We start from the raw sequence: 13,206 nt of genomic DNA, 5'->3' as shown, positions 1-13,206 counted from the left end.
TCAAAGTCACTTTGACCTCACTAAACACATTTTTGGCCGTAACTCAAGATTTCATGAACTAATTATTGCAAAACTACATACAATGATCTAATAGGACAAAATTATGAGGTGATGACATTTGATATCCAAAAGGTCAAAGGTCAACTTCACTATGACATTGTAATGTCCAGCTCTCTATCAGCCTTCTGTAAAAGCAGTCTTGAAGTGAAGACAGCATGTTTCAACCTGGAAATTAGTCACTGGAATCACATGTGTTTTGTGAGAACTTCCATTTTGCCAAAAAATACACTTAATACCTTTTATTGAATTCCTTCAAAGTTATGGGTCAAAATAGTCTTAAGTTCCAAATTCCTTCAGTCTTCACTACATACATTTATTGATGTAAACTGTAACTGGTTGGTGAAGCCATGCAACTGTGAGGCAGTCATTCTGTTTTGATTGCTGTTTACACGATTGACAGTTGACTTCTCACTCTTCTTAATTGGCTGCTGCAAGTGATCAACAACTACTTCAGTCTGAGATCCTGTTTCAGCTCGGGACAACAGATGTGGGAATCATGTTAATGTTGTTGGGACTCTGCAAATATCTCCGTGTTACATCTGGCAGTTGTGGTGGCATTGCAGTAGGTGCTTCACCATCTGTTGCCTGGTGGAAATCTGCACTCTACTGAATGACTTCTTCTAGCTGCACCTGTAGTTTGTCTGTTTTAGTGTCTGTGATATCTTAGAAGAATGACTGTAAGGCAGCTGGGGCTATTTTGTATGAAACACCAGAATATATTATATTTTCTTATCATTTTCAAGTCTAATACAGCTTATTTTCACGTGCATTGTTCTATTTTTTTTAAACACTTTAAGGACCTACTGTCACACCTAACTTAAGCCAAGCATCAAACAAAACATATAAAGATCATATCTGGTGATGCACAGGAGCCAATGAATGAATGAAACTATGTCCAGACATGATAACAGTATTATTCCAGTGTTTTCCCTCACTCTTTTCACACATTGCCTTTAATCAAATATGAAAGCAAGCAACTTTTTTGTGAAAATCATAGTTACTTCTACTATTTGTTTCAGTTATTACAATAACAATGCAATTGTGTTACATTTCTGTGGTGCAAAACATCATGCAGTAATTATATGATCATGGTTCATTATTCATGACACTGTGATAAAAGAAACTGACAGTGTAATGACAGCTTTATGACATGTCCAAAATGTATCATTGCAGTTGTGGTCAAGGAAAATATTCATGACACAATTATAACAGTCTCATGACAGCCTATGTCAAAACCAACCAGCTATGACAGTTTAATATGATATTAACACAAAGCAAAACAGTGTTTTGAAGTTAAATAATTGGCCCTGCTATGGCAGGTTTATGACAGGTTGTGTTGTCTTGGTTAATCTCAAATTATCATTACAAAGACATCTCGAACAATGTCAACTTTGTGGAGCTGCAACTAATGATTATTTTCATCATCAATTAATATGCTAATTCCAAGATGATGTCCTAAATGTCTTGTTTGGCCAAAACTCAAAGGTATTCAGTTTACTGTCAAAGAAGAGTAAAGAAAACAGAAAATATTCACATTTAAGAAGCTGAAATTTGACCTTTTTTCTTAAAAAATTACTACAGTTTAAGCAATGATCAAAATAGTGGGTGATTCATTTAATAATCTCACTAATTAATTGTTGCAGCTCTACAATTTTGCATTAAAAATGTCATAATTGACTGAGAGACACTTATTCATAAATATTCATGAAGACTTCATTCACTCATTCATGATAGGTGTAATGTCATGGTTGTGATAGTATCAGTCTTATGCACACCCCTTCAAATAAAGTGTTAACATGAAGTTATTAAAGTTGAATATCTCCTGTGATCAGAGTAGTGTAGCATCTAATGATGTGTTGGTGGACTGACCGTGACGTCCTCGAGGTCTTGACCCAGCTCAGTGGAACTGGCCACCGCCTCACGCTCAGTGATCCACTTTTCTAACTCTTCCACATCCTTGTTGAGCTGATAGAGCCAGTACTGCTGCTCCAGCTTGGTTTTCCTGTGCTCCACCATGTCCTTCAGAGACACATACAGCCGGTCTATGTGGGACTGCTGCTTGGTGATCTGCTCACTGTTGAAAATTGAGAGAAAACTAAATATAAAAGCTACCAAGAAGACCAGAAAGGACAATGCTATCCTGAGGTGTAATACTGCTTATTATTCAACACTGTATGTAGAGAATGAGAAAAACTTTCCTCTTTTATTCATAACATATATAGAGATATATGTATATGTGTGTGTGTGTGTGTACTTGGTACATGCATGTGAGATTATGGGTCATGTCCAACCTTTCTGGATGTCCAAGTTCCAGTAGGTGCTGGCATTGCTGGGATAGCATGCCTACTGTCTCTGCGTATGTTTCCACAGTTTGCTCCAGAGCCAGGTGGGCCTTCAGCAGCTGCAGGGTGCTTGCTTCGTCCTGAAAATATGAGAATAATGTCAGGAAGTAGGTTTTACATGTTCATTTAGGATATATGCCAACAAATACCTGTATGAGTACCAGGGCTGTCCATACCGTGCCTTTTTCTTCATTGACCAGATGAAGCTTCTGCCCTGACAGCCAGGACTCCACTTTTGCCGCCTCGCTGTAGTACTGCTGAGACTGCAGCGCGGCATCCAGCATCACAGACCTCCTCTCTGTCTCCAGCTGCAAAACCTCCCACAGCTGACGCACATGCCCCGCCCCTTCACGCACAAACTCCACCTCAGGAGTCCTCAGCGAAGCAATGATCCCCGCCCGGTCCAGAACCTCCTCGACACGAGCCCGCCGCCCTGTCAGCTCCCTCTGGAGTGTCTGAGGGACCAATCAGAGGTGAGTTCTCAGTGTGAGCGGGGTTAGGTCACATTTCAGCTGATCATGGCCAAACGTCTTTCACACTTACCTGGTTCTTTTTTACATGCTGCTGTACACTCTGGAGGTTATTCCCATAATCCTTACATGAGGCCAACGGAAGCCTTTCCTGAATCCACAGCTGTCAAGTAACCACAGTCAGGTCATTACATTTCAGAATGCATATGTACGGATATACTGTATCAAACATAGAATTCATGGGGAAGACACTTGTACTTTGTATGATTATATAATTCTTCTAAACTCTTTCCATTTCTTATATGTATCATAATAACCTATACCTTAATATACGAAGACTGAGTTGCACCAATAAAAGATTAATTTAATCTGAGATTAGTTCTAATCAGAGTTTGGCAAAACTAGGTTTAAAATTTGTAAATCCAGATTTAAAATTAAGCAGAGCACTGCTGCACAATTAAAAACTAATTTCTGTTTGAAATTCAAGTTTATTGATGTAAACCAAAACTAAACAGAGTTTGATCAGTATGGAGATGCTTACACAAATCAAAATAATTTAATAAAAAATAAATCAATTCAAGGGCTGTTGGGACATAGTAAACGGGAGAAAACTACTAATTTTCAGCTGCTCTGTATTCCTTAACTAAACATCACACAGATTGCTAGCTAGCTAACAAATTAACAAAACATTAAATTGGTTGCTAGCTAGCTAAAAAGTTAACAAAATGTTACATTGTTTGGTAGCCGACTGAAAAGTTAACAGAACATCACAACCTTAAATGGGCTTCGGTGAGCTGGCAAGTTAGTTAGCAGACAAGCTCTAATTTCTCCTCTGACAAAAACTTGTTGACCAGATTAATGGAGCAAAATGGCCAAACAACAGAAGATTAAAGAATGCACAACAGCACAGTAAGAAAAAAGGAGACTGCCTGGCAGCAACTGGCAGACTGTTTAAATAGATCAACTGGGGTGAAGGTGAAGAGACTTAACAGGGTTGAGTCTGTCCCTTAACTTTCTTTGAGGAAATTGATCACTTTTCTCAGTCCATCTTAAAATGGCAGCCATGTTAAAAGTTAAACCTCCTCAAGTGTACGTTTAAAGTTCAAACTGGATAGCATTTTATATTGGAATCTAAAGTTTTGGTAAAACAGAATTAAATTTAATCTAGGTTTAGAGTAAAAACTAAACTGAGGTTTAAAAGCTAGATTATGCCATGATTTAAAAATGGTTTAAAAATGAATCCTTGTTGATGTAACCCATCCTAACTCTGACAGATGTACAAAATGGATTTAAAAACAGTATATGAAGAAGAGAAAATGTATGTAAATGAAAGGATGGGGAACTCAAACAAAGTGTGCACTCACTATCTCATCCTCCAGGTCTTGGGCGACTTGGTGCATCTCTTTGGAAGCCAGCAGGATGCGACGTCTCTCCTTCAGGGGTTCAATGAGGCGGACGATGCGGGTCTCCATCCCGCCTGAATGCTCACCGCCCTCTTTTTCCCCTGCCATTAACCCTCGCTGGGGTAGGCAGACCCCCTGCAAGCTTCCCAGCTCTCCCACATCCTTGTAAAAGTCCCCAATCTGAGACTCCATGGCCTGCAGTGGAGGGAAGGGGAAGGTCATGTTAAGGCCATATGAGGGATGGACAAACACAACACATCAGCCGTTTTCCTATCAGTACAGTTGAGGGTTATGTAATGGGTTGCCTGACTTTAAGGAAAAAAGCATATGGTGCATTTTTGTAATGCCACTGAACCTTGTGTTTGCGAACACGCCACAACAGCGGCCTTTGCGGACACATGTCCGAGCTTAGGAAAATTACATAAACAACAATGAGCTGAAGTATGCAGTCTGTCAAAAGCATTAGCTACATCGGGGCAGATTAGAGAGTTTTAGTCATACAAACATTTCTTATGGGCAAAGGCGCTGTGGAGGTAGAAATAAAGGGTGGAGTCAAAGGTTTGTTTGTTTATTTGTTTTTGTTTTTTTTTTGGCAAATCTGAAGCCCAGTGGTGAAATGTAACTGAGTACATTTAATCAAGTACTGTACAGTTTTGTGGTACTTGTGCTTTATCTGTTATTCAGTATTATTTATGAAGTATTTTCTTTTTATTGTACTTCATATTTCTTCTATTTCTCTACATTTCAGAGGAGAAGACTGTATCTTTTACTCCAACACATTTATTTCATAAATAAAGTTACTGGTCCTGTTTATAAAGTATGAAGCAGTTATAGATTGAACTGTCCAAAAGTAAATAAAGTTGTTCAAACTAGCTCCACTTTCACAGCAATAAAATGTTTCTTACATATTATAGCATCAGAAATAATATTTCAATATATGATAAATATAACACTTTGAATGGGGTCATTTTGCATAATGAGAAGTTTTACTTTTGATACTTAAAATACATTTTGCTGCAGTATTTTCATGCTGTGTTACTGTTACCTTTACTTCAGCAAAATATACCAATATTTTCTCCACCACTGCTGAATCCCAATGAAAAGAATAAAAAGTACAACAGTGATTAAAACTGCTAGCTTGGGCTAGCTGATCTTCCATACATATTGGACAATAAATACTTAACTATGCTTGTTAGCTACATAATTTGAAATGCAGGGCAATCCTTTGTGGCTGTTCTCAAAGACTAGAGTGCAATAAATACTACTACTACTACTACTACTACTACTACTACTACCACTAATAATAATAATAATAATGATACAGTAAAATTGAAGTTTAGAAAAAGGAATACGGAGGAAATTATTCAAAGATGAAAAATAATCTAAATATATGTAACATAAGTAAAAGTGTTCATATCACAATAAGATATAAAAAGTGTTTGTACAGTAAACTGTCTTGGTGTGTTGGTCAAATGTGACGTTCTTCCACTATGTAAAATTGTTGGTAACACTTAACCAACAACTTTACAGCTCAACTAATGCATGACTCATGATGATTTAGTGCATGAATTAATGCAGGATGTGTCATGAATTCCTGTTGCTCACCACTGAGAAATTATCAAGTCACTATGGCTTCTTGTGATTAGTTCACACTTAAAGGTCCAGTGTGTAAAATATATTTATAGTTATTTATAGTTTATTGGCAGAATATGGCACAAATTGAAAATAATATTCATGAGCTTGTTTTCATCAGTGTATAATCATCTGAAAATTAGAACTGTTGTGTTTTACTTGTCTTAGAATGAGCCCTTTATATCTGCAGAGAGAAAAGTTTCTCTTTGACACAGGCTGCCATGTTACACAGCAATGTTTCTATAGTAGCCAAGATTTGACATACCAAACACTATCTCAAATACAGGCTTTTGTGTTTTTCACTGCCAACAGAGGTTGTCTTACATGCTTGGAAGAGGAGGGTAAAATGAGGTGTTTGGATTCTGCATGGTCACCACTAGAATCCTACGCACTGCTCCTTTAATGCAGTGTTTCTCAACCCTGGTCCTCAGAGCTCACTGCCCTGCATGTTTTAGATGTTTCCCTGCTCCAGCACACCTGATTCAAATGATCAGGTTGTTATCAGGCTTCTGCAGAGGCTTGATAACTAATAAGCATTAGTTAAGTATATGTATCCTTATTGTTATTGAAGTGTTACAAAAATGTCAAATGTACAGATGTTACATTTAAAACATAAATAAATAAAAGTTTGTTTGTTACTTGAGTGGAAATACAGGCAGTAGAAAGGACAATGAGTTGGACGAGGTTGAAGAGCAGTTCACACGTCAAAGTGTGTCATATATGAAAGAATCATTTGGGTCTTAGTAACACTAGTTTATTACAAGAGACGGCGCCTTCTCAGACAGACCATGGAGGGTCTTGAGACTTGCCTGAAATTTCTGGAGCTGCTCATTGAAGGTGGGCAGATGGTGTGCCTGCTCCAGCTGGGGGGGCTGCTGCTCCAGGTGGGAGAGCTGGTTGTCAAGGTCCGAGTAGCTCTTCACTGCCGGCTCAGGCTTGTTGTTCTCAAAGAGCTGACGGGCCTTGGCCTTGGTTGTGATTTCCAGGTCGGACCAGCACTCCCTGATCTCCTCCAGCTTCTGCTGAACGACCGAACGCAGCTCTGGCTTCTCCTGGATCAGCTCCTGACCCTCCTGGAGACAGATAGTGACATCTGTTAAACTGATTGCATAGCACATTTCAGATGGATCATAATAATGATTTAAGTCACTATGTATTTTCACACATGCTAAATCTATCCTATTTAACAATGACATCATGTGTTGGACTGTTATTTCTTGGCTGACTGACTTCTTGCCTCTCCTTCGTACATGGCTTTAATGTCAGCTTGTGCTTCAAGGGACCGTTTTTATGGGCTGAGACGATTGTTGCTTCACTTGGTACCACAAATCTGTGAATTACACAGTTGCTGCACAGAAATGTCCACCATTTTAGATTAAAAGCACAAAGAAAAATCTATTTCTAAATCAAAAAATTATGGTAACACTTTATAGTAAGGGTAGATGAATTATCATGAATTCATACATTACTTCATGCATGAAAACCCATAAAATTCATGGCAGGCTTTATGAACTATCTGAAATGTAAAAGAAATACGTTATTTAATGCAACAATTAAGGTACTTCAGTCTGATGTATGTATTCATATATTCTGTTGAAGTGTTGTAATCATGATTAATCAAGTGTTACATTTAAATAACTTCATCATGTCTGTGGCCCTTCTGTATTTTTGAGCATTATGTATTTGTTAAAAAAAATACAAATGCAAATTAGATCATATTTTGCACTCCATTTCAATTATCATTTAGTTAGGAAAAGAAAATTTCTATGTATCATGAACAGATAAGCAACAAACGGTTGATTCAATCAATTCAATAAAATCCATGTGCACTGCTGTGACTGGTATGTTTTTTGCACTGTCCCTTTAACTGTAGACTTACTTCTGCTCAGCAGTAGCTTCTTCAGCTCAGAAATCAGGATGATTGAAATACATTTGTACCGTCACTGTGGCATTAAGCAATGTACTTTTCTTGCATTAAAGGGCTAGTGTGTTGGAATTAGCGGTGTCTGGAGGTGAAATAGCGGATATAACCAGCTCCCCTGCCAGGCGTGTAAGAGAAACTATGATGGCGGCATAACTCACAATAAATGCAAAACGCAATATCAAGAGGCAGTGTTTAGCTCTGGGCTACTGTAAGAACATGGCAGTGCAACATGCTGGACAACATGGTGAACAGCTTATTCTAAGGCAACGAAAACAGTATGCTTGATGTACATCTGTATTCTATTAGAGTTACAGATAAAAAAAGACATAATAAAATTTTGTTTATGTTTGGTAAAAATGGGTATTATTAGTACACAGTATTACAATTTTAAAATAAAGAATAACATAAAATCATGCACACACAGTTGGCAATTAATTATCATGGCCTCAAGTGAGAAATGCTTCAGTGGGTAGAAATTTCACAATTTTATATCTTTAAATCAATCAATCAATCAATCAATCAATCAATCAATCAATAAATTGCACACAACAAAACTAAAACACGTACAGCTGCAACAATGAATCTATCAACTATTAAATTAATTTGCATCCAGTTTGGTAATTATGTAAGTCATTTTTTAATTAAAAAAGGTCTAAATTTTCTGATTTCAGCTTCTTAAATGTGAACGTTTTTTTTTTTTTTTTACTCCTCTCTGACATTAAACTAAATATCTTTGAGTTGTGGACAAAACAAGACATTTGAGGAAGCCATGTTGGACTGTTTTCATAATTTTCTGACATTTTATGGACCAAATTAATGATGTGATGATTAGATTATTTTTCAAGTGACAAGATTGTGACAGGATTAAATAATCGCTTAACTGTTTTGAAGTAATCCAAAAGAAGTAGTGCTGTGATACTTGAATTACATTACTGATTACATTTTTTAAGGTAATTAGTGACTGTATTGAATACACTTTTAAAATAACCCTCCCAACCCTGCTCATAAAGCAATGAGCTTTTTCATTCAAGCTTGTTCATGCATGAAGCCCTGTAGGAACTCATGATAATTCATGTAGCCTTACTATACAGTGTTTGTACATGTAATCTGAATCGATTTCCTTTTCCTTGACAATGATTTTTGGATACCTGGTACCCTTTGAGCAATGGTCTTTCTTGAAGGGAATTGGTGTTCAAAGAAAAAGCTGTACTGAATGCACTAAATGGCCATATTACAAATTCTAAACCATGAACCTGTGGATCTGGTTTTAACATATTGTATGCATTAAATTATTTCAGAAAGGCAAAGAGAGAATATCACTTCATAGTGCTGAAAGTGAGTGGCCAAATTCGGTTTTGTCCCTAAAATAGCATCGGGAAAACACAGCTCCATGCCAAGGCTGGAGCCCCCCGCTTGTAGAGAGGCAGGTGTATGGAGCAAAGTTTGGCCTCGGGCTGACCTAAAAATCATGCATGGCAAGTCTAATAAACCCCTGTTCTGTCCTTTGCCTGTGCTCCTCTGCTCTTCTTCCTCCCTCCCCTAAATCTTGGGCTTTGTTCATGACGTGATCTGGGTGAGGAGATGCGGTGAGATCAAAGCTTGTGGCAATTTCCTTTGTGTCAATGAAGCTCTTCCCCTGAAATAGATTATTAGCAGCCTCCTCCCATACCTAGACTTAGGGGAGTAGGAGGTGTTTTCCTACTGTGACAAAGATTTTAGGTATTTTTGCATCTGGCTCACAAAAGCTCACTTACAGTGGAGATCTTCATGGCTTAAAAGCACCTGATAATGGTGCAGATTTTGTTCATATGCTAAGAATCAAGAATTTATGCTCCACATTCTTCTGTTGTGATAGTGGGTGATGAATTCATTATTTACTTGCCACCCGTGCATATGATGGATTTGATCTTCTAAATTCTGCTTCTCTCCTTTATCTTTCACAGAGAGAGAGCTGGACCTATATCCTATGGCTTTCATAATGCAGTGCTGCATTCCTCCTCTTGGCACAGGCTCTCTGCTTAACTGCTGCTAGCGCTCACTCTCTCACATCCCTCTCTCTCGCTGCTATCTTCCCTCAGCCTCGCTCTCCCTCTCATAATGCAGAGCCAGCAGAAAGCAGGTCTCTCTCTCTCCTCTCTTGGCTTTACTGACACACAGAGTGAGGCAGAGGGAGAAGAAATCAGAGAGGGGGTGGAGAGAGGAGAGGAGAGGAGAAAGGCAGAGTAAAGGAAGAAGGGAAGCGAAAAGGAGGAAGAATCAAAGGTTTATGGAACAGGAACGAGGCTGCGGGTGTGCTGCTACAGCCTGGGCACAGTTGGATCCAAAGGGCATCTGTGAAGTGAATTTTCGAGGCAGCCATGGCCGACATGAGTGCGATATTTTAATGGCTACCACGTATGAATCATGCTATTATGGCAGCATTGTGTTGCCAAATTCTGCAGGCTTTCTTGTAATGCTGATGCAGCATAATGAAATAGTGGGTGGGATTAAAGGGCTTGTTTTAAACTACTGGCACAAACAACAATGTATTCACACCCACTGAATGCATAAAGTAACACTATGCAACTTATTATCTGCATAAAATTCACAGACAATGCTGCAACATTTACATTTTAAAGAAAAAAATGTCCAGATTCTCTGATTTCAGCTTCTGAAATGTTAATACTTTCTGATTCCCTTAGTCCTCTATGACAATTAAGTGAATATCTTTGAGTTGTGGACAAAAGTTTTTGACATTTAAGGACATCATCCAGGGCTTTGGAAAACACTGACCAACATTTTTCACCATTTTCTGACATTTAAGGACCAGACTAATCAATTAATCGAGAAAATAATCAACAGATTAATCAATAACAGAAATAATCATTAGTTGTAGCTTTACTCAAAGACAATCAAAAGACATTAACATACATTTATAACACAGAGCACATACATCCAAATTTGAATCTAGCTAATCAAAGAGTGATAATGCTGCAATTATTAGAGTTGGGACCGATCAGAACCAATAAGCTGATACTGATGTAATTCATTTGTCACATATCAGACTGACATCACTGATTCACGTACCAATCAAGATTTCATAATCTAATGTTTTTATAAATTATAAATATATACAGTGTTATAAATAGATACCCAGTAGTCTATATTTTCCTGTCTCCCAGAATTCTGAGTTAGACATGCAGATGGAGCTTGCGCTGGACCATGAACCACCATGACGTGAGAAAGTCTGCTATTACTAACAGTTGGCTAACTCAACATGTCCCTAGTCTGAAGATATTTTGTTCTCTTGTAGAAACTCTTTGTACATCGTACATCACTTCTCATTAAGCACCTGCACAAGTTATCAGGAGGAAAAAAAACACATGGAGTTTATGTTAGTATCAGTAATGGAAGATATCCAGACATGGGCACTGGAATCAGATCAGACTTTAAAAAAACTGGATAGGTGCATCTCTTCTCTAGCAATTATCACTTAACTGATGATGCCAGCTTCCTTATTTGATGACAAGTTATCAGTGCAGCACTAACCCTAAGTATTACAGTAATGTCGAATCAGCAAACTGTCAACTTTGAGTGGATGCGCCATTATGTAAAACATTAGACATTAAAAATACCTCAACATTATTGTGAACTCATGAGCATTGATTACCTGGGTTTATTTCATTTACTAATTCAAAATACATTTTCACGCCCTTTGAATGAATATATGAATAAATAAATTCTACTACTGTGAAACAGGGTGAATGTCATTACTGTTTAACAGAATGTCATAAACTAATATCTATAATATCTACAAAGGAGGTTTAGGCCTTTTCGACTGCATTCTTTTTAAAGTCGAGATGGAATAAGCCTTTTAGATTCCTGGCACATATTTAACAATGTATGCAAAAAATTAAAATTAAAAACAAAATATCAATTTCAACCAATAATCTTCAACTTTTAATGTCACAGAGCTAAGATTCATTAGTTGGCTACATGATCGGGCAAGTGAAAAATGAATGTGACTGTGTGGCAGGTCTAATCTCAAACACTACACAGTGCAGTAACAAGCAACCGCCTTGTTTTTAGCATACAATGTTCCTCCAGCCACCTACAACTAGCCAGTGTTTTTGTTATAATGTCACATTTACTGTTGCTGCGGAGCTGTCCGCTCCACTGAATTCACAGCAAGCTACTTACTGTAGCAGTTACATTTCATTGCTATTTTTTGCTGTGGCAAAAAAATCTCAAGGGAAAATGTGATCAATCATCTGATCTCTGCTGCTTCCAGCTCTGTAGGTCCAAATCAAATTTGGAAGACCTCTGGCTTTTGGCTATTTTTAGGAGATTTTGTCTTTAGCCAGATTTGTAGCTGGCTGCTAACTAGCTAACGTTAGCTGTTAACAGTCTGGACCAACTCCGCTGTGAAGAGTACAAGCAGACACTGTAGTAACACTACATAAACAGGGACTTTTTTGTTTCTTTTCTGTGGCAGCAAACACAACACAACCCCTTCCAGTAACTGTTATACTGCAACCTGAGCTGATCTACACACTTTATGGTTGATTAAAGTAACATAACAACCCCTCACACACTGAGAAAAAGTGGCAACAAACCCACTAGACTAGACACAGGCTAATCCAAGCCCACCTTTCTTAAAGGGGAAGGCTCAGTCGGTAACACACCATCACAGTTAGGCTGTTGGTGTGCTAACCAGAGGAGGAAGTATTTAGGTACAGTACATTACTGAAATGAGAGAACTAATGCCAACCTCAGCAAAAATATTCCAATACAAGTAAAAGTTCTGCAGTTTAAACCATACAAAATTAAATGTATGTGAGTGTAATGTAATGATTTATATAGGTTTTTTAATACGCCTACATTGCCTTCAAATGTTGTAAAACACTTGACTGAAAAAGCTTCACGTCAAGGCTGAACAGCATGGTACGTCGGATTATGAGACCCACTTTTCAATGTTAAAATTAAAGTCCCGATGTCCAGCTTTTCTGTCCTGTTTCACTTGGAAATACATCATGATATGGAAGCTAGATATGAAATGACGTTTTATCTGAGCTTTAAACCATTTACTGACCATTAACACATGGGTGGAATGCTAGAAGCATGTTCTTTCTGGAAGAACCACTGCCACGAAGAAAGAAATTTAAAGCAGTTGTTTTAATACTGTAACAAAACCTCAGGACCCTAATGAAATCCAGGCTGAAACAGTCTGTAGTTCTTCATGAACACCAACTACATCCCCATGACATCCCTGGATGCAGGAGGAACGACAGGCGTTGCAGTAGGAGAACTCAGTTTTCTCAGTCCCACATATAACACACGCTGAGAATTTATTGCCTCAGTTGACTGGACATCCACATGAAAAGTCCTGAATCTTC

The 13,206-nt window shown here is 38.0% G+C and overlaps 1 protein-coding gene across 1 annotated transcript in view; it reads right to left on the bottom strand.

Moving 5' to 3' along the window:
* The window catches only part of sptbn4a (spectrin, beta, non-erythrocytic 4a), a 47,333-nt gene that overhangs the window by 22,642 nt on the left and 11,485 nt on the right, over positions 1–13,206 (bottom strand). Inside the window, exons 2-7 of the mRNA XM_084730588.1 lie at positions 6,717–6,980; positions 4,237–4,470; positions 2,946–3,035; positions 2,579–2,857; positions 2,352–2,482; positions 1,930–2,134 (exon numbers count right to left, since the gene is read on the bottom strand). Coding sequence (XP_084586714.1) covers positions 1,930–2,134; positions 2,352–2,482; positions 2,579–2,857; positions 2,946–3,035; positions 4,237–4,470; positions 6,717–6,980 — 1,203 coding nt within the window. The remainder of the gene's footprint in view (positions 1–1,929; positions 2,135–2,351; positions 2,483–2,578; positions 2,858–2,945; positions 3,036–4,236; positions 4,471–6,716; positions 6,981–13,206) is intronic.

Source organism: Lutjanus erythropterus, chromosome 11 (assembly GCF_056507025.1).
Source record: "Lutjanus erythropterus isolate fLutEry1 chromosome 11, fLutEry1.hap2, whole genome shotgun sequence".
NCBI lineage: Eukaryota > Metazoa > Chordata > Actinopteri > Lutjaniformes > Lutjanidae > Lutjanus > Lutjanus erythropterus.
The sequence above is the reverse complement of the archived record's forward strand: the minus strand, read 5'-3'. Positions and strand labels throughout refer to the sequence as shown.